Source organism: Mustela putorius, unplaced genomic scaffold, assembly GCF_011764305.1.
Source record: "Mustela putorius furo isolate JIRA1106 unplaced genomic scaffold, ASM1176430v1.1 tig00003863_pilon_pilon_pilon, whole genome shotgun sequence".
Lineage (NCBI taxonomy): Eukaryota > Metazoa > Chordata > Mammalia > Carnivora > Mustelidae > Mustela > Mustela putorius.
In genome coordinates, this window is record NW_025422015.1 from 1,993,222 (window position 1) to 2,016,105 (window position 22,884).

The window sequence follows — 22,884 nt, forward strand, 5'->3', positions numbered from 1 at the left end:
AAGCGACTGCCAACCACACAAATATTTTTCAAACTAAGTGCTTCACCAGTCCCGCCTCCGCTGAGCCGTATTTTAGCCCCTCGCCAATCTGATATACTTGACACTAGAGAAAGGATGGCAGAGAGTATGTTAGAAGAGAAAAAGACGGCAGTCATGGCCAGCCTTATGGTTATTTTTATACAAATATATGATGATATGGGGGAGCACATTGCTAGGCCTCTACCCGCAGCCTTGAAAGAAAGTTGTGTCATGAAAGGCCCTGAAGCTAAACATTTGTGACAAAATTAACCTTAGTGATTGTTGGGCCATCCAACCAGAGGCTTCGTGGTTCTCCAGAAAGATACTTACCATTAGTCAGTCTCTCTTCAAGCCTGAAGCAGTGAAGTTGAGACTAGATCTGGGGAGCTTCCCCCTCAGGTGTTCTACGCTAAAATCCGTGTGTGCTTCTATTCAGAGTTAGTGTGGGGGCAACTCTGAAAGGGTGAACATTGGCTTAGTAACTTAACATTGAGAACACCAATGCAGGGAAGGGCAGGGGAGGTGGTAGAACTACTGTTGGAAAAGGCATGTTCTTGACCAAAGTAGAAAAATTTGTAACATGCGATGTGTTTTCCGACTAGTTATTTCAGTGTCTCTAGGCTTTCACAGGATGGAGAAGTAAACCTGCATGTTGTTTAAGCCCCTGTAATCAGTAGTTGCAGCCCAAACTATTCTTGACAGAGACAAGGTAGCATCAGATTACCAAGAGAAAGTTCCTGAGTTATTTCTTCCTCCATTCTGCTATTTTCCAATGCAAGACAATTGTTTAATAATTTAATAATAAGGGGTACCTGGGTGGCTCAGTGGGTTAAAGCCTCTGCCTTTGGCTTGGGTCATGATCCCAGGGTCCTGGGATAGAGCCCCACATTGGGCTCTCTGCTCAGCGGGGAACCTGCTTCCTTCTCTCTCTCTTTCTGTTTGCCTCTCTGTCTACTTGTGATCTCTATCTGTTAAATAAATAAATGAAATCTTTTTAAAAAAATAATTTAATAATAAACAATTTATTATTTCCCATAATTCTGTGGGATGGATCCGCTTGGCTGGGAGGTTCCGTCCACATGGCGTCATATGGCTTACATGGGTAGCTGCATGACCCAGGTACTCAGCTGGGGCTGAGGAACACTGAAGAACAGCCAACTCCCATGTCCCACACCTCAGCCAGGTGCTGACGAAGTCTCTCCATGTGGTCTGCCATTATTCAGTAATGTAGCCCAAGTTTCTTTGCACAGTAGCTAGCGCCCACCACAGCAAAGCAGAAACTGCCAGGCCTGGTAGAGCCCAGGCCTGGAGTTAGTGCAGCCTCGCCCCTCACCCTCCATCACGCTGTGCAGGACAAAGCCAGTCACTAAGCCAGCCAGATTTAAAGGCAGGGGAAACAGACTCTATCTCTTGATGCAGTAAGTGGTCTACTGCAGGTAGAAGGATGGAAAATGTGTTGGCAGCCATTTTTGTAGATAGTCTATATGCAAAGAGATGGATGTTCCTAAAAGGACAAAAAAAAAAAAAAAAAAAGTAAGATGGAGTAGAACCCAGATGTTCACTCTTCTGGCACATAAAACACATTGTCTCAGTCAGATCTCGGCCTTTCTTTCTAGTCAGTCACTATTTAATCACTTGACCCTATAGAAAGTTGATACTGCTGGGAAAAGGGATGATGCATGTTTTCGTAGACGTGGCCACCTAGAATGGCACAGTCTGTGGTGACCATGTTCTAAGATTGAGCTTTCGGAGTACAAGTCCCCACACTAGTTTTTCAGCGTATGCTGAGCTGAGCTGATTCACTGAAGCAAACACATTACACACAGATATGCACACACACATGACAATCGGATTGTCAATTTATTAATTTGAAACTGGAAAAATAGCTAAGTAATCCAGAATATTGTTTTCTGATCTGTATATCTTTTCGTAGAATTTGGACAATCTACTTGGAAAGCCAAATTATTTCTGGAGGTCACTTAAGGAAAATTAGAATCAGAATGGAGGAATTAGATTATCTTAATGTGGTGTCCTCTTCTACGAGGTTTAAAGGAAGTGCCTGCCAAGTGGGCAGTCAGTTAGACTACTGGTCCCCTGGCTAAATCAAATCTGTAGTCTGTTTGTGTACAGCCTTCAAGCTAAGAATGACAGTGTTATAAAGAAGAACAAAGAAATATACAACAGAGACCATAGGTGACTAGGAAAGCTTAAGGTATTTACTATCTGGACTTTTACAGAAGAAAGCATACTGAGCCCTGAGCTAGACGGCAAGCTACTTGACAGAAGGTATTCTCTGTTTCTCCTAGAACAGTGTTTACAAACTGCATGTCACACCCAATAGAGGGCTTTGAAACTAAGTTACTGGGTAGAAATCAGTATGTTAGAGGCCCAGTTGTGTCCTCTAAAATGCATTTGTTAAAGTCCTAATCCCCAGTATGTCAGAATGTGATTGTATTTGGAGACGGGACTTTCAAAGAGATAATTAAGTTAATATGAGGCTATGATGGTGGGTCCCAATTCAATATGGTTGGTGTCCTATAAGAAGAGGAAATTTGGATACAGACACATACTGAGGAAAGACCATGGGAAGACACAGGGAGAAGACAGCTGTCTATAAGCCAGGGGCAAAGGTGTCAGAAGAAACCAACCTTGTTGACACCTCGATTTGAGACTTTCAGCCTCAGAACTGTGACAAAACACATTTCTGTTGTTCAAACCACTCTGTGTGTTATCCTTTGTTATGGTGGCCTTGGCAAACTAACACACAGGAATTTTAGAAATATGCAATAGACTGAATGGAAAATGTCAGGGAGCCCTGTATAGTAAAAGAATAAATATTGTTTAATATGGTTTTATTATTATAAGTATATGGTATGTATGTGTTGGGGAATTGATATCCATGATGTATTTCTCAACATGGCTCATGGTCAAAAAGTTTGAGAGCTACTGACTTAGAATATAGTAGGCGCTCAATGTGTTTGCTAAATAATAACTTGCATCATTGTGTCAGGGCCCCATCTGGGGCTCAATGACATTTCTGCTCTTAACTGTCTTTCCCTGTAAGGACCTCTCTCTTCCTCTTTACATTACTTCTGGTATCATGTTGTGATCACTTAGGGTATGATCTTCTTTTATACTGTCATGTCCCTAATTCTACCTTAAATCCAATTCTGCTATTCACAGGGTCTTAACTGCTTCTTGATTTGTGTGGCTTCTGATCATTTTCAAAACATCTCCAAACAGCTAATTTCCTTAATTTTTTTGGGATGTAGCAGATATCTGTCATTTTTATACGACCAGCATGGATACTGACAAATGGCAATATCCTTCCAACTTCTCTTTTGGGGAACCTATCCATACTCCATGTGGTTCTGGAAAGCTGTTCTGTTCGGTGGGTATGTGACCCAAACTGGTCAAGGTCTTCCCTGATATTTGATATATGGTTCTTAGTTTTAAGGACTATGGGAACCCAGAGATGTTTTTCCTTTAGCATGGTGTACGCACTGTGGAATGAGGCCAGACCCAGACTCGAGCAGAGAGTTGAGAGAAAGAACTCTGGCAACATGGCTGGAGGCCCATGACCCAGCCGTGTCTAACAGCTTAACTTCAGCCCTCAAATCAGTATTCTCTTGTCACTGCTTGAATTTAACAAGACGGATGGGTTCTATTTGCTTCACATCCGTGTTACCGTTGGGTTAGAGTTGGCTATAAGTGCTGGTTATGTGGGCTGATAATAAACACCAGGCTACCCAATGAGAAGTACTGGTGTGTTGATAAAGGTGGATTTAAGGAAAGATGATAGAATCTGGTTTAGGTACTGAGTGAAATCAATTATTTACACTATGCAAGTGGAGAGGAGATGTGTTAACTAGGAAAGATGACTGTAAACAAAGAGTGTTAAATGAATGAAGATCATGTACAAGAGGTCCGCCTGTATGGCCAACAACAGAACTAAACCAATTAGCCAGCAGTTTTAAACCTTTCAGATTTATGATGTTTTGTTTAGAGGAGTAAATTATTGTATGTCATGACTGAGTAAAAAGAGAGACTCCTACAAAGATAGTAATTACCCCGTCCATTTTTAGTTTTACTTAAAAAAAAAAAAAAACACCATAAAAATTAGGGAAACAAAGGTATAGCTTCAAAATCAGGTTTTAGTGAGTTAGACTAGACCAGAAGGCAAAATCTGTGTATCTCTGTCTAGTCACCCAGGTGTCTGTGAGGCTCTGCCTTTGACCTCTATAGAAGCCTTGCTGTGGGTTTTGTTTCCTGAGTCGAATAGATCCCCAAAGTGTACATTTTTGGAAGACACTAAATTAATTGCCATGATAAAAAACATCCCTGTAGCTCATGGACTGTCAAACATTAAGAAAGTACAATAACTTGAAGCCCACCCAGTTTTTAATGCACTAAAGAATTACACTGAGACTGAAAACACAGCAAGATTAATAGGGGGCCTAGTGGATGGAGAGTTTCCAACACACTGTGTAGCATATACAGCCAGCTGAGAAGTTACTAGTGCTGCAGGACAATAGGCAGGCTTCACTTCATACACTGAATGAGACAGCACAAAACTAAAGACACTCTCAACAGCCACAGTTTAGAGTCACCCCTATCTTGATCACTTATTTCCAACTTCCTTCTCTGTTTTCCTTCTGTAAAAATCTCCATAGAGCCTCTAACACCACTGATCTCCATTTTATCACTTTTATTTCTTTTTTTCTGGGCTCCCTGTGCTTTAGTTGACTTTTATAAGATTTTGGCTGAAGGATTCTCCTTTTCAAGTGGCTTGCTTGCTGCCGTAAGAGTCCTTAAAATCACACCTGCTATTATATGTCCACTTGCCCCAACTTAGATTTTTTTTTTCTTAGTAACTTTCTTTATGTATTCACTGGTCCTATTCCGTTTCTACTGACTGTCTCTCAATTTCAGCAATTCTTTCTCACATTTTTTTGGCATACACTAAGGAGCTCACCCCAAAGTTCCAGAATGTCATATCCAAAGGATGTGTTTTAGTGCTTGTTTGACCTTTCTTTGAAACTCTTCTCTCTCTCAGCTTTCCATACAGTATTTTCACTGTTTTTTTGTTTTGTTTTGTTTTGTTTTTTTCTACTTCTCAGGGTGGTCATTCATTTTCCTTTCCTGAATTAACTCAGCCCAGCCACTGTGCTGTCCAACGGAGAATTGCACCATCTGGGTGTTTCACCTGCGTCTCAAACTCTGTCTGAAAGCACCCTCACTATTTCCTCTATCTTAGTTAATTGTATCCATCAATGAAACCAGAAATACGGGATCACCCTTCACTCCTCCCTCTCCTTAACAGCTAATGAGGCATCTCCATGGCCATGACTCTAGTTCCAACCCTGTCAACCCTGAATTCACTTTCTAATGGATCTTCATCTTTATTCTTCGACAGATCACCCTTCCCCACAGCCCATCTTCTCTCACTGCCCACTCTGTGGTTTTCTACAAATGCAAACATGATTCTTGGGCACGCTTGCTTGAAATCTTCCAATACATTCTACCATCTCCTGCAGTGCTTCTGAACCTCAGCCTGACTCTGAATCAGTAGTCGCTTGCTAAAACATGATTTTGACTGGGGCTGGGGTGTGGCAGTCTCCCTGTGCTGCTGCTGCTGCTCCTTGGACCACATTTTGAGTAGCAAGTGTTCTAGATTCATGTCCGAATCCCATAGCCCCTTATAGTCTGCTCCCTGCTTATTGTGATAGCTGCAGTTCTTGACATTGTTGGGAAAACACCTGTGATGCCTCAGTCATTCCAACCCTTCATTCCACCTTGATCCACTGACCTTCACGGTTTTCTAGCCCATTTCTCATTTCATTTGTAGGCCAATTTCAGGAAGCCCCTGATAGTCTGCTCCCTGCTTATTGTGATAGCTGCAGTTCTTGACATTGTTGGGAAAACACCTGTGATGCCTCAGTCATTCCAACCCTTCATTCCACCTGGATCCACTGACCTTCACGGTTTTCTAGCCACATTTCTCATTTCATTTGTAGGCCAATTTCAGGAAGTACCAGCTGGGGATTAGTCTATATTCAAAAGAGAAAAATCAAATAAAATTTCCATAATAACAGAGGAATACATGTTTTACAAGCTCTTAAGTGTGAAATGGTTCAATAATATCACATTTGTTTCACATTTCTTAACAATTCACCTTTGGGTCTTTACCATGGCAATCTTTTTTTCTTAATGAAAATCTCACTAAAATTTTCATGAGGCCAGCAGTGAGGGAACAGAACTATATTAAGAGTCTTATGAAAAATATATTATACATCTTTCTCTAGATATTGTCTTTTAATATTTTCATTGGATTATCAATTGCTTATCTTCATTCCAGCTTTATGACTCCTTTTTATTTTATCATTAGAAGTGGCTAATAAAAGGGTAGATTAAAATACATTTGGCTGTTTGATCAGGGTTGAACATAATTTCCTACAACACAGACACGGGAAAGTAATGTTTATGTGAGAGAAGACTGACCTCCCCTTTCTCTGAGCCCAGAACAGATCTCATCATAGGAAGAACAGTCTCTCCTAAGGAAGCTGAGCCATTAGGTTCGCCCCCATCTCCTGCCACTTCTGGCAGCACAAGCCAACATCTTATTAATCATGGGAGCTGCTGCGCTATTTTACACCTTTCTGTACTTTTGCATATGCTGTTTGCTTTGCTTAAAACTCCCTTCCTCACCCCCGTAGCTAACTCTCCTTGATGTTTCAGAGTTAGGTTGAATGGCATCTTGAATTAGGAAGCCCAAATGGATTGCCTCAGCAGAGCTAGCTTCTTACTGAGTTCCCTACGTAAACACAGCTGGTCCTGCTGGAAGATCTGATTTTTTGCACAACCCCTATCCCCACCCCGTTAGAGGCAGGGACCTTCCAGCTCCTGTGCCTGGCTGGCACAGTGTTCACCTATAAGGTGCTTGTGGTAGGTGGAATAATGCTGTCCCCCTCCTGAAGATGTCCACGTCTTAAACCCCTGAACCTGTGAATGTGTTACTTTACATTGGCCAAAGGGAATTTGCAGATGGAATTAATGATCTTGAAATGGAGAGTTTATCCTGGATTATCGTGAGTGGGCCCAATCTCATCACGTGGATCCTATTGAGATGGAAGAAGAGCCAGAATCAAAGGAGATGTCAAGTGAAAACAGAGGCCGAGGGATGCAGTCCTGAGCTAAGGCAGGCAGGTAGCTTCCAGAAGCTGGAAAAGGCAAGGAAATGGGTTTTCTCCTAGAACCAGCAGAAAAGAATGCATCCCTGCCAACTTGGTTTGAGCCTGTAAGAACCCATTTTGGACTTCTGACCTCCTGAACCCCAAGATACATTGTTTCAAGACACTAAATTTGGGTAATCTGCAGCAACAGCAGCAGTAGGAAACTAATGTGGTGCTCAATTAATGTTCTTTTACAGAACGTCTGAATTAAAAAAATGCCTCAGGGTCATCTTCTCTGTCCTCCTGTTCTATCTGCTCTTTCTCCCTGAGATGTGAGGAAAGCTGCAGGCAATGGCCCTAGGAGAGCTGCTTGGTCCAGCGGGGTCAGGGCTGGGCAGGAAGGTGGGGGGCTTCCCACTACATCACTCCACCAAAACAGGAAGTCACACTTCATTAAATATTTTCTATCACCTCTTGGTGCAAGACCCTGTGGTTGGTGCTGTGGGAAATCTTATTTGGTCTATAGTTTACTTTTGAATTCCCTAGAACTCTTTGAGAATAAGCACTACATTACAGTAAATTCACACCTGGCGATCAGCCCCTGCGCCCTGCCCCCAGCCTCCCCCTCCCCCCAACCCCCTAGTTCCCTGCCTGCCCCAGAGGTGCTAGAATGCCCACCTCCTTTGAGAACACGTGTTTCCTGACCCACTTAGGTAATTTTCTGAAATAGTGCAGTTTTCCCTTCCTCAGACCTTCATTTCCAGTTTAACGTACATAAATGTGTACTGAAAAAGACTTTTTTAAAAGGTAAATTTCCTTTTCACCATTATCCTCACAGGGCTTTTTAATCACTACGGTGACAAGTGAAATGCCGATAGCTCTGTGACTGTGCTAAGCTGCCAGGCCTCTAGGTGTCGCCACCAGCCAAGTCCTGTTGAAGGGTGTCTGGCCCCAAACATACTAGCAGAGCATGTGGTTTTTTTCAAATTATCCAGGAAAAAAAAATATGGTTTTCCTCTGTTACATATATACATTTATATATTCCCTTCTAGCTCTAGTTTGCTGTGCAAAATTCAAACTAAGAGAATAAATGATAGGCGTAGTGACTTTTTAATTTCATTATTTTATTTTCCACATCAGCACTGGAGTATGAGGGATTTTGTTGGGCTCTCAGAATATTCATCAAAGAGGCACTCAGTTCCATAAATTCACAAAAAATTGTTTTTCTTGTATAATACCATTTTAATATTTTCCCTTCCTTTAGATCTGCATACAGTTTTGGAGGCTACAGAGTTGATTTGATTTTCAAACCAGGTAGAAAGCAGCAAACATTGAAGAGTGGATACATTTAGAGTTCTGGAAATACTCTGAAAGTTCACTAGTCACTAAGACTCCGTTCTTCCCCATTCTGAAATTTTACAACTTATAAATGTAAATATATGGGGCTCCTGGGTGGCTCAGTCAGTTGAACGTCTGCCTTCGGCTCAGGTCATGATCTCAAGGTCCTGGGATCCAGCCCCACATCAGGCTCCCTGCTCAGTGGGGAGTCTGCTTCTCCCTCTGCCACTCCCCCTGCTCTTTCTCTGTCTCTCAAAAAGAAATAAAATCTTTAAAAATAAATAAATAATGGAAATACATGGTATTTCAAAATCTGAGTGGGAGAATTCTGAAGGGCTCAGAAGGATGACAACCCTGCCCTCCAGGACTGCTCCTTTCTGATTTCATCATTTGTCTCCACCTTGCCACATCCAGAAGAGTTGTCTGCTTTGACTTCAAAACATGTGACGGACTTTTACAAAAATCAGTTCCGTTGCTTTCCTTTCTCTCCTTACACTAGCATGGCCTCCTCTGTTCACAAGTCCTTGTTTGTGCTGTGGCTCTGCCCCTACCTTCTGCTATTCTGCTTTCATCCTCTCCCCGCGATTCTTGTCCCTGACCTTGGAATCACTGCAGCTTGCTTCTGATGGCTGTGAGAGGTCACATTTCGTCGGCTACGGCAAGATTGACATTGAGTAAATGGAAAGAATTTTCTGTTGAAAGATACTTCTTGCCTCGTTTTTCTTTAAACTAAGATTTAGCAGACCTATGTGTACACACACAAACCACACACACACACGCACACACACATAGAAAGAAAATGAGAACTTTCCAAATCTTGCATTTAATACTTATACAGTCATTTTCTGAAAGCTTTGAATATAACCAAAGCTACTGTTAGGCAAAGAACTTTGACTATAATGAAGGTTATTGTAAGACAAGAGAACATGCTGTTTTTATCATCCACCCACTTGCTCTCCCCAAGAAAAATACTGAACAGCAGTTAGCTCATTTTAAGGGCTATATCTAGTTGCTGCTAAACTGGCAGACTTCTGTCGGGCTTCTAAAAGCAATTCGTATTGATTTCTGACTTTAGGGCTAAAATTAATAAGGAGCCCAGGAAGGCCAGGGTTTTTCCTTGAACAGAGAAAAAACCCAAAGGTTATGTTAGTGACTGAATTTTCTGCACTAGTTAAGGGTTAAAAAAAAAAAAAAAAGAAAGAAAGAAAGAGAGAGAGAGAGAGTACCTATATTAAAGACTATCAATCACATTGAAAAATGGGCAGTTATATAATAAAAGTTAATATCAGATTTTGGTCTCTTTTTATTGTAAGCCAGCAGTGACCCTTCCATTTGCCTATTAGAGAAAGTAGAATGTTTTGTGAGCTAATCATTCTGTAAAATAATACCTCCCTGGCCTGTGTGTTATTAGATGGCAAACTCTGGGTTTGTGGAGTAAGAGTAATTCATTTCTGGAACCAAGACTAATGTTACTACTGATTTATAGACACCTGTAAAATCCGTATCATAGAGCCCAAGAATTAAAATGGCACAGAGCATCTCTAGTGAGGCTCCTCACCCACCACTGCAGAAATCCTTTTTACGGGTGGGCTTGGGGCACCACCATCACCTCAACAATGAGAGATCCTACTATGACGGAGGTAACACTAGAAGCTATTTTCTTTTTTAAGTTTCTTTAAAATTTTTATTTATTTATTTGACAGAGATCACAAGTAGGCAGAGAGGCAGACAGAGAGAGAGGAAGGGAAGTAGGCTCCCTGCTGAGCAGAGAGCCTGATGCAGGACTCGATTCCAGGACCCTGGGGTCATGACCTGAGCTGAAGGCAAAGGCTTTAACCCACTGAGCCATCCAGGTACCCCTAGAAGCTATTTTTATATTCCCAATCAAGTCCAGAATGGTGTTGGTACTCTTAATATCTACTTGTTACTCTTGATTTAGTAAATGTGTCTCAGTATCACACAAAAGCCTCAAGTACCGGTGAGAAAAATCAAAACAGAAAACGGGCACAGCAAGCATTCCAGTAGCAAGGCTAGAGAGAGCCACAGCTAAGGAATGGACTGTTCTGGAGTGGTCATCCTTGGAAGCCAATTACTTTCTCAGCAAAATTAATTTCTCTTTCACTTCAGGTTCACTTAAAAGTTAATAAAAGGAAGAATATCTGGCAGGATCATCTATCTCTCCATCTACCCACTCGCTTAATCTCTAGCCACCATGAACTGAGAGTCTGGGAATGCACATAATCATTGGATTTAATTGGATCTGGCACATTCTATTTCCTAATAACCTTCTGCCTTGTCTTCCATTAGAGGTAAAATCTTTTAGGGTGAGAAGATAGGTCAGACTTTACAGAGAAGTTTTTCAATTTTCTGTTTGCCATAGGACTAAATTAAAAACAAGAAGATTTAAGAGCCAATAGCTATGTCCTTTATGGAAGTACTGGGTTCTTGGTATTTATTGTTGAGGAATTAGAGATTCTAGTGCAAGGCTAAGACCAATGTTCTAAAAATAGGTTGGTGTGTATCCTCTGATAACTGATTAATGAAGAGTCCTTTCTAGAAGCTTTAAACATATACTTTAGCATCATGCTTTTTCATTTAAATAGTACTTTGTTTTCAATGTGAAACTGAGAACCACAAAGCAAGGAAGACTAGAAGTCATGAAGTCATGTCACATCCTAAGATTTGCATCTTTCTGTAATGTTTGTGTTTGTGACATGAAGCTCACCAGCTTAGGTAATGACTGAGTTGCCAACTTCCTACAATGAAGTTTTGGATACTTGACAGCAAGGCATCAGTGTTGCTTGTAATGCAAATTTTCACTTAAACTGCCTAAACTTCACAAAACACTGATAATCCTTTTGCTCTTAATAAACATGCCTAATTCCCTAAGAGAAGTCACAAAGGAAATTCATTTATGATACATGCCAGCTATTGATCAATCACGTCTTAGCTCCAAATTTCACCCTCAAACATTCTGTAATCATGGACGGAATCCCTTTAAGCAGGTCTCCCTCACGTGAGTCCAATGTTAAGCTTTCTCAGTTGTAGGCTCTCCTGTGTGAGAGCACGGTGGGTCAGTTGTATGGGTCTGATGGTGCTGCCTTCTCTTGCGGCGGTGGTGGGGGGTTGTCGCAGACCATAGGGTCCCACAGAGACCTGGAGCTCTGGCCCAGCCATAACCTCCCTCAGCCCCCTTGACATGGACACACGCTTCTAGTCTCCTCTGTCTGTCCTGCATCTTGACTCCCTCTGCAAGCCTCCATGCCTGGCCAGAGCTCCCGGGCCCCTGACCGCACTGGAGTTTGCTTGCTGTTGCACATGACTGGAGACCAGCCAGCAAACCTCGATGCCATCAACCAGTTAGCTGCAACCTTGACCCCCACCCCCACCAGGAGCTCTGAAGCCCCACTTCCCTCCCAAGTTTGTCCCTCCTTGGGTATTCTCCCTTAGCCCTGCAGTAAAACATAAGTGTTCTTATATCTGATAGTCACTTCTTTCTCAGTGCTTGGGAATTCTTTGTATTTAATTTCCTGTGCAAATAACCATGTGGTGTTTACCTCTCGCTTGGTTACAGACTGATAAAAACACACTTCCCTTAGCGACTGGTAATTGTCAGCAGAAAGAACGCAAGGGATAGGCGTGACAGGGATACAGTAAGAGAACTAGACTTCTCAGCTCAGGGCCCTACTTTCGATGATCAATTAGACTGTTGAACACATACTAATAACCCATGTATTTTATTTGACTGTAGGGTCAGCTTTTATGTAAGAAATTTATTGTATGCAAGTTAAAAAAGGATGTACCCGTAATTCATCTCTCTTAATATAAAGCTGACCCAAACCAAACGGTATATAAACACACACACACACACACACACACACACACACCAAGAAGTTAGCTTCTGAGATACTAAGCAGTGAACATTTATGCTCACAAGTAAATTACAAAGAGTACTACACTTTCACAAACATCACACAAACAGAATATCAATACTGGGTGTCAACAAACTCACATAATGGTCTTAATACAGAAGAGATAATGGTTCTGGTTTTTATAACAACAAATTTGGGTTTCACTGGGGACTGGTGGTTACACCCTCCCTAAAATGGGAAAATGCTATTTTCTTTCTCAGATGTTTACCAGGTTAAAAAATATATATAAGCTGAGATACAAAGAAAAGAAAATATGACTTACTAGCACAGAGTTCTTGGGCTTTGGCTGGACAGCTTATTTGGTGACTCTTAGTTCTACCACAAATTATGAGAAGGATGCTCTTCCAATCAGCAAAAAATTAGAAGGTAAATTTTAACTCTATTGAAAATACTATTCAATAAAGAGCTATTTGCAATGAAAATGCAGTAATGTTTTCAGTAGTGGTGAAAACACAGGAGAAACAGATCTTCCCCATCATCTAAAATCTATTCTCTCCTGAAATTACCCATTTTCAGGAAGATGGCCATCTCTTGAGGTAGACACCACTCCCACCCAAATTCCCCTATCACAACCTGTCATTTTGCCTGCATATCCGTGATTCCAGCAGTAGGTCTGTCCACCCTTACTGCAGATGTACCGGTTATGTGCTGGGGTTCTAGAGGACAGAGCCCCTCTGGAATTGTCTCAGAGTTAGCCTGGTCTCTAAATGAGTCAATGATAGGGAACAGGTTTCCTGCAGTCATTCAGAAGCCACCCACAAGTCTGAATGCTGTAGTCATTTCACCTGCCAGATATGTAACTGCTAAAATTCTGTTTGTCCGGTCACTTTATGACTAGAATGGGAAACTTGTCAGGATTCAGTTTCTCATTTTGATTCTGACGGTGTAATAATAAATACTTACGAGGCAGGGAAGCTGCAGCTGGAGGCATTCCTTCTGCCTGCCAATCTGGAGAGTAAAAATATTACTGCTGTCATCACTTCTGCTACCTGTACTAGTTGAGTAGGATGTGGCTAGGAGCAGATTGTTTAGGAGTGGTTTACCACTAAAGACAGGCAGGGAGAGAGAAGAAGGTAAATCCGGTCTAGGATAACAGAGTCAATGCCAAATTACAGGTCTTTTTTTTTTTTTTTAAAGATTTATTTATTTATTTAAAATTATGGGTCTTTTTGCCCCGACTATTGATCTCAGAGTCATCTTTGAATCTGGCTTTGAATCCAGAGCCCAGAATCTGTATTTCAGTCTAGGGATGTTATTAATATGTGGCATGAAATGGATTGATATGAAGAAAAATACTACCCCAATTTAATACTTTGGGATAATAATATCAATAAGCTACATCAAATGAACATGAGAAATGTTCATCTATAATTTATCTCAGACAGATTCTGTGGGGTTATTCCATCCATCCTGAAAGGATAAAGCCTACATACTATGGTAGTTCATGAGAATGACAAATAATGAGCCCCAAAGCAACATACAAAACAGCTATGTGAAACACAGATAGTTGGCGTCTCTTGGCATACAAGGACTATAATACAATCACTCTCATTTCAGGGAAGGGTCCCAAGCAAAATAATTAAACAACAACAACAATAGCGTCAAACAACAACAACAACAACAAAACCCAGGGCACCTGGGTGGCTCAGTCAGTTACACATCTGCCTTCGGCTCAAGTCATGATCCCAGGGTCCTGAGATTCAGTCCCAATTGGGCTCCTTGCTCAGTGGGGAGCCTGCTTCTCCTTCTGCCTGCTGCTGCTCTCTCTGACAAGTAAATAAATAAAACTTTTAAGAAACAAAACAAAACCCATTCTCCTACTTAACAGCTACTGTCGCCGTCCACTTTTTTAATGACAAAATGTAGGTTTTCCCCCAAAACCGTTTCGCTGAGAGTAGCAACAAGAAAATGGCTTAAAACCCTGAGCAAAAAAGGGAAGATATTTTCCCTTAATACTCACATTCTGTTTTAATCTTTGGCAATGAGACCAGAGAGAAATATGCAAAAAGTAGATTATCCGTATATTCCTATGAGCTCAAATGAGTTTTACAGATACAGACAATTAACATTTTAGGAAATCTAGGATAAAATCCTATTGATATTTATCACTGTTTGGCAGATTATAGATGCATCTGTATGGTTCATTAAATTTCCTCTTTAAAAAGAGGGGCGACTGGGTGGCTCAGGTCATGATCCCAGGGTCCTGGGATCGAGTCCCACATGGAGCTCTCTGCTCGGCAGGGAGCCTGCTTCCCCCCCTCTCTCTCTGCTTGCCTCTCTGCCTACTTGTGATCTCTGTCAAATAAATAAATAAAATCTTAAAGAAGAAAAAAAAAAAAAAAGAAAACACACACACACACAGACCACCATGACTGTTTACAGATGTGGACCAATTAGAGAGGAGATACCACTTTGTAAGGCAATAAAGGAACAAGAGGTTAGATACAGAGAGATGCCCCATATTACCATACACAGAGAGATTACTCTTTTTATCCCAGGGAAAAAAAGAACCTCCCTCTTCACTACAAAAGTGCTTCAAGCTAGAAGGACAAAAAAGCAAAATGAGAAAAACATCTTTCTTGGCAGTATTAGAAAATTATATTCCAAAAGATGTTCACACTTTCATTTTACAAATGAAAGAAGGAGCATTATGCCAAAAACCCCAAAAACCTTTTAAAGGTTTTGTAAATTCTATTGTAAATTCAGGCAAAGGTTGGTATGGAAATAGTACCATCCAAGAGGACTCTAACACAAGCTATACATGTAATTTAACATTTTATAGTGGCTACCTTAAAAAAAGTAAATTCATTTTAATATTTAATTTAACCCAATATGCCCCAAATATGATCTTTTAAAAATGCAGTCAATATAAGAAGAATCAGTAAGTTATTTTACATTCTTTCCTTCATACTACATCTTCTAGTATGCCAGGATCCTATTAAAAAGCTATTAAAAATGCTGTCCCTGGGCAGCAAGAGCCTCAGAAGATAAGGCTGCATGGTAATTTCTCATTCTTATACCCACCAGTCAGTTCACACACATGAAAACATGCTATGAGCACATCACACTGGGTTATATTCATAGGCTACAGATCTAACTCATTCAGCTTAAGGATTACTTAACTGTGAGTATAGGTTCAAAACAATTTATAACTTAAAGTAACTTTTTTGATGTCCTTTTAAGTATAGTATCATTTTGGCCTAGCGTAATCTTACATTTTGGTAAACTAAGGAAATGTGCATATATAAAGATTTCCTTTCAATAAAATTTTGTAGCAGAAAACCAAATGATATTAATTTCCTGCCAAATAACTAGAATTGATGAGCCTTAGGATAAGCTTCAAAGAAAGAACCCTGCTAGAGCACAGAGGGGCTTCTCTGGGTGAATATGCGGACAAGCTGAAAATTAGCACACAATAAAAACACACAATATATGCACTTAACTTTATTTTCTCCAAATAGAAGAAAGCTTCACATGCTTTTCATATTTCTGGTAATTGCTTCAGAAGATTTTTCTACTCTAAATATAATTTCTCTTTAAATAGTTAAATAAGCATTAACTGATAAAAGGTAAGTTATAAAGAACTTTTACAAATTGATAATTAAAAAACAGAATACCATAGGAAAAAAGGTAGGAGACGCAAAGAAGAACTGCCAAATTCCTACTTAGGAATTACCATAATAAAACACATTCAACCTATTAGTAATCAAATATGTGCAAAATGAAACCGCAATGAGATACCATGTTATATTTTTTGGCTTGACAAAAACTTGATTCCAATGATCCTGAATGTGGGCAGGATCTAGAGTACTGAAAATTCTAGGATACCAGTGGAAGTGTGAGCTGGTACCATGACTTTGGAGAACATATCTATTGATAATGTGCTTTACTGTACCACACAGCAATTCTATTCAAGGTATACATCCAGTCTTGGCTATGTGCACCAGAAGTCATATAAAAGAATGTTCATAGCAACACTGCCTTTTTCTATTTCAAAGAAAGATGCAGTTCAATATCCAGCAACAGAAGAAGGGAAAAACTGTGATACAGTCATACAATGAAGTAGTACCTAGCAGTGAAAAGAAACCAGGATACCTGTTCCAAAACGATAGCGCCCAATTGCAAAGAACGTAAAGTGACAGAAGAATACAGTTCAATGCCATTCATTATTACTTAAAGGTACAGAGGATAAAGGAGGTAAAACGGTAAAGGGGAGAAAGGCTATGATCTGCAGACTTCAGGAGAGGGGCTCCCACTCTCAAACGGGGATGGGAGAGGGCCCGAGAAGAGCACACAGCGCCTCAAAGGAAAGGCACTGAGCTGGTGGCAGGCACACAGGCGCTTGTTCTCTTTATATTTTAGTGTGTGTGTATGTACGTGTATATATTCCATTGCAAGAAATAATCTTAAAACCTGGAAGGGCTGTAACAAGCAAAGGAGATTACACATAACATTTCATGACGAACGGAGTGCCAGGAGCTGACCTCGACCCTATGGTTCATCACTCGGCGGTAATGGCCGCCCCTGACTGAGTTCTCCTTCACGGTGGAGACTCCTGCCCTGCTCAGACAGTACCCACTCCAGTCCAGGGGCTCAACACATGCTGACTGAAAGGATAACCTGCACTTCTAGAAGAACTAGGAACACTGAAAATCTGGAGTATAAGTGGGCAGTAATGACCTGGCTTCTTTGGCCTCACGATTTGGCACATTTCCTTCAAACTTAGTCTGTTCTCTTTTCTCTCCTCCTTCACCCTCCTTCTGTCTCGGTGCTTAAGGTCTGAGATAGTTCAGTGATGAGATCAGCTTCAAACTCGGCCTTCAGAAATGTTTTCTCCCGCTTTCGGAGAGGGCTGCTTCAAGGGAGGCCTGGCTGTTTAAGGGTGGCGGCTACACTGTACTTGGTTTTTTGCACCCAATTAAGGGAACAAATCCACCAGCCTGTGGCTTCAGTGTACTCAGGAAAGCACTATATCTACTGGAACAACCAAGGGAACAAGAGATCTAATGTGTCCTTTGGTCCTGGTCACTGAGAGGATTCTGTGATCACTTCCCATCACACATACACATAGGACCACATCATGTTGGTCTCCTCGAATGGTCAAATGCTCTGTCCACATTTTTACAACAAATCTGCAGCATTCAGGTATGAGATTCAGGAACAGGAGTATAACATCCCAATTGAATAGGAAGGTTTCAAGCAAACACAGAACTGACATTAGAAAAGGTATAAGAAATGGCAGGGGACAAACACTCCATTTTCAGAATATGTGTTTTCTGGAATTTATTTCTCTTTAATGCTGAATATAAAATCTGAGGTTTTACCAGGGCCCTTAAAGACAAATGCATATACACTGAAATCTAAAAATAATAATCATGCAGATCAAAGAGGGCCCTGACACTTAAGAAATGCTGTTAAATGAAAAGTATTTCTAGATAAAGCAAAACCCTATATAGCAAAATCAAATTAAAAAAAAACAAAACAAAACAGAAAGAGGCTTTGGTACCTTTCAATAACAGAAGACAAAAACAAGTTTAGTTCATTTTTAAATTCATGTAACACAAAAACAGCTAGGTATTTAAAGGAATCTATAAAACAGAAACACATCTAAAATATATCAGAATTTGACAGAGAAAAAAAAATTTTCCTTTTCTTCTCTTTGATTTTAACAAAACACTGGAATTTGGAAAAAATCAGTATTTCCCCAACTAAATTTTCTTTTGGTCTGCATATACCTAGCAGGATGGCACTCTGTATTTTATCTAATTTTAAACTGGCATAATTTTATTTTTAGCAGCACATTTCCTTTGTCCCAATGAGCCTACTCCAGGAAATAAAAATTCTGAAATGCCTTTGATATTACATCTACGTCTGCAACTCCCACCTAGTTCTTTCCTAGGTTTTTAAGAGTGTGAATATTCAAATCTAAAGGCAGCTAGTTAAAGAAGGGAACAGGAAACCATTACATGTTTGGAATTTAGCTGGTAAAACAGTACAAGGAAAGAGACAAGCTCCTCTGAAAACAACCTGGTCCCAGAGGGCAGTGCCCGGTGGAGCCTGGGTATTGCGGCAAAGGCCACACAGGGTGCTTCCACCTCCCTCAGAACAAGTACAGCACCAGCCAGGGCTGGGCTCTCTTATTTCTATGCTGATTTAAAAATAATCATTATTATTATTATTATTAAAATAATGAGGTGAGGAGAAGACGATGTGCGACCGGTCGCAATTTAGCAATGCCATCCAACTAGTCGGTTTAGGAGACCCATTCGGGTCCTGCCATAACCACAGTAAAGCAAAAGTTTTAAGATAAATAGATCTGAGGAGCTGTCTTTGTCTAGCAAGTCTCTTGTTGATCCCACAACCCCAGAATCTAACTTGCAAGGCCTGGATCTTACCAAGTTGGTTCTTGGTGCTCATTGGCAAGAACAGACTAAATGAAGTTAGACCACTGTGGCATTAAGCTTTTTAAAACTGTTGTTATCTGCAAACGAAATTCTGAGCCTAGTCAGAAGACGCACGGACTCAAACACAATATCCAGTTCAAAATAAAAGATTTCTGGATAGTCCCTGGGATTTATCAGATGGAATGTGACCTGGATCTTCTTTAATGCCACCTAAGCAGTAATACCCATGATTTCACAGCAGCTTTTCTTGGAGAGAAAATTGTGGATCATGTATCTGTTCCAGTCAAGTCGAAATCTATGGTCATGCTTGCTCTTCTTCGGTTCCCAGTCCTGGGCTGCAGATCTCAGGCTGGAGTTTCCGCGTCAGCATTCAAGTCCTTTAGAGTGGTCCACATTTAGTTAGTTGGAGGGTGAGAGAACACAGGTGACAGGGCTTTCGTTCTTATGTACTTTGAATTTCTTACATTCTGCTCAGAATCTGAATGACCGGTCCAGCATCACGATGCTGAGGAAAGCAGAGTATTTTAGGCAACCCTCTAAGAATTTATCCTATTCGAGACTGTTTATGTTTGGCAACCAAAAAATCCAAAGACCATAAACAGGGACAAGGATGGAGAAAAGGAACCTTTGCCTGAAGGAAGCAGACATGCTCAGCATCCATTCCGAAGGCCGTAGAGAGATTCTACATGCCCAGTACAATTCAGAGCTATTCTCTGACAGTTCCTTTCTCTGAAAGCTCACTGGTATCCACACATGGAATGAGAATACGTATCTACATTACCCTGAAAAATCTGGGACTATACATTGGCCAGAAATAGTAGCAGGCAGTTAAAGGTCTGGTGAAAAGCAACCAAGGGGAAAAAAATGAAATTGTACCCCAATATTAGTATCTTTTAGTATGCCTCATTAAGGGCTCACAAAATATATCTAGCCAAGATCTTCCTTTCTCAAAAAAAATATAATCCATTCACAAAATAGAATAAGCAGCTGTTAGTTAGGGAAGCTGCATTTAAAAATATGTTACTTGTGCATAAAGAAGTTGCTAGAGCTGAAAATCCCTTCAGATAGGAGTCAGATCATTTCCCTATAAATTTACTATCTAATTAGGACACCTCCTAAAATACATCTTTTCTAAGCTCTCTTTTACATTTAAATAAAACTTTTCCCTTGCAGGAGATGAAGAAGCCTCTATTTTCCAAAATACCAACTATTTTTATCCCTGTAACTTGGTCCTGATCACACATTGTTGCGACAGTGATTTCTGGAAACATCTGTAGGAGTTTGGAGGATTTATGGAAGTAAGAGTGTCCATTACCAAAGGAGGCTAGAACATCTTTATCTAAAGGTGCTATCACGAAGCCCAGGACTAGTGACAGTTGTGACTTTTGCAGCAAAAATCTGCAGCCCTTTGTCAGCCAGCATTGCTTTGTTCCTCTATGATCAAAAGATTCTACTAGCTTGGCAAACTAAGTTCAAGGATATGATCCAGGCTGCTTAAAGAGAGGCGGGTCTGAGCAATACTGGCATCAACTACAACCTAGGGCAGATCCAACATCTTCTCTCCAATGGTGCCACCCACTTTATCTTTCAATCATTAAGGAAGCACACCTGTAACAGGTTAGAGTACCTCCAGGTGAATGAGGCAACTGCAGGCAATTTTGAAAATAAGGGAAAACCCACCACAGTCCTGATTTGGTTCTAAGCAATCATGCAACCCCATTTTACCCATGTCTTCTAAAAACACCTTTTCCGTGGCAAGCAAAGTTACTGATGATGCACGTGGCTTTAGTCACAGTGATGCATTAGGTAAGCAGGTGTGTGCTGAGTACCAAGGGGCACTCCAAAATGCATCTCCGTTATCTTCCACTTGTCTTCTCTAAGGTTCTGCCTATTTATTTAAAAAAAAGAAAAAAAGGTCACTTGTTGCATTGGGTTGATAAGAAAATTCATCCCGGCAATGATTTTTAATGATGTCAGGAATGGAGATGTTGGAAATCATAAGAAATCACCGCCATGTGATTGATGAGAGCAAATCCTAGGTTTCAGGATCAGCATAGATTGCAATCATACCCACCTGACCTGCCAAGTATGAAAGGAGAAAGGAACCCACCTGTTTCTAATGACTGCACTGACTGACCATGATTTACTAGCTGTTATATATTTTGAATATCACCTCTGAATGGCAGGGGTCCCAAAGCAGAAACTTCTACTCCAAACTCTGCTTTAGGTCTAATTAAGCAACAAACCTGATGGTTTTCTATCTGAAAATTATTGGTGAAAAGGCCTCCTTTTCTCTTAGGTAGGTACCCAGGATGGGTTGGCTTCTACTGGCTCCAACCAGCCAAAGAGGAAGTGGGCTCTCCTAGGGTTTCTGTCCTTTCAATTTTTTGAAAGAAGAGAAGTGAGAAACCTGTATTTTTAATATGAGCAACACATTAAATTCTTTTCAAAGTTCTGTGTAGGACAGATGCATCCAGACCCAGTATGTCCTACAGGCCACCATTTTGACCTCTCACCTTTCTCTGCCTGTCCATGTCTAAGAACTGCCCAGAGTCTACCTTACACCTGGGCCTGTTGGGCTTGTGAACGTTCTCTTCCTACCATCTCTCTATTCTCTCCTCACTGTGTAAGAGCAATTACAGATGCTAGTGGTGATTTATATGTTCCCCGACATATATGTATATAGTACATAGATAGCCCTATTGTTTATGAACATATACTGTAGAGAGGGAGGGAGAGAAAGGAAAGGAGAAAAGGGGGCATCCATCTTTTAGTACCTTATACCCATGAGTGCTCTGTCTAGGCCTTTGAGTGTGGATTGTGGATTGAGCGTGTTTTACTACCACAGTAAAAAAAAATATGTTGAGTAGGAAGGGGTAAAAGCTGAATTGCTGTTCAACATATTTTCACCTCTCTCCTATGCCAAGTGTGAGTTGCCATTAACCCTTAAGGCCCTGAATGATTCACGAGAGAAGACTGCACAAACACTGCTCCATGGACTTGCACTTTGGTTCCATGTGCTCCTGCTCACGTGACCGACTGAGGGGCTGGAATTTGGTGGGCTGAATGGGTGGGGTTTAATGCCCAGGGCCTTTAATGCCTTTGGAATGGTCGACTGAAATCAAGCAGCTGTCAATGGCCTTGGAAGACCAACTTTAACACTGTGACCACATGTCATATGAAAATGCATACTTATAGATTATAGACTTCCTGGGAAATTTATAAAAATAAATATTTTTAAAGAGTAGAAAAGTCAGCCTTCAAAGTCTCTAAGGAATCTGCCTCTTCAGGGAAAAATGAGAACAAAGATGGCAGGCACACAGTATTTTTTTTTTTAAGGTTTTTTTTTTTTTTGCAGAGATAATGATGTCCACTAGATTTATACATCCTTTAGATTACTCCTACCCGTGTTTTTTCCAGGTCTTTGAAGATAAATCTGGATTGTTTAATATTTTTGGATGAAATATGTTGTAAAAACACTATAATTTTCCTAACAAGTATTCCAATGTTCCATCTTTATAAAAATAGTTTTAAGAACCTTTAAATATTATATGTGTGGGTTTTGCCACTGTTTAAAACATATGCATGGAAACCACCCACAACCATCTGTGGACTTAGTAATATAAAAACAAAGCAAGATTTCACATCGGCTATGAACTGCGGGTGTTGGTATAAAATTTATATTATTAATAATTTCTGCTTTCCTCCCATAGGTGTTCCAGAAATGGACAGATCCTGGGAAGCCTCAAGAGACCTATTGCTTACAGACATCAAAGTACCCAGTACTGCACTTTCATTTCAATTTAGTGTTAAAAACAGATACTTTAGAATTCAGTCTCAATTTGAAATAGAGTCAAAACCTCAACTGGTTTGTATAAAAAGACTGCAAGGAAATATACCCAAAAAAGTTAACATGCTTATCTCTGGGTGGTGGGATAATAGGTGATTTTTATTTTCTACTCTACTCTACACTTTTGTATTTTCTTAAATGAACCTTTCCTAAATGAGGCTACTTTCATA

At 40.5% G+C, this 22,884-nt stretch overlaps 1 protein-coding gene across 2 annotated transcripts in view; it reads right to left on the bottom strand.

The window, feature by feature from the left end:
- Window positions 1-1,021: 1,021 nt before the first annotated feature.
- SH3BGRL2 (SH3 domain binding glutamate rich protein like 2) overlaps window positions 1,022-22,884 on the bottom strand; it is a 74,299-nt gene continuing 52,436 nt past the window's right edge. Inside the window, exons 3-4 of one of the 2 annotated variants that reach the window (XM_045066229.1) lie at window positions 5,996-6,068; window positions 1,022-1,522 (exon numbers count right to left, since the gene is read on the bottom strand). In XM_045066229.1, the coding sequence (XP_044922164.1) occupies window positions 6,021-6,068 (48 nt within the window). In that variant the 3' untranslated portion in view covers window positions 1,022-1,522; window positions 5,996-6,020. Of the gene's footprint in view, window positions 1,523-5,995; window positions 6,069-17,713; window positions 20,753-22,884 lie in introns of those variants that run through there. The other variant, XM_004752803.2, reaches the window with a different exon arrangement.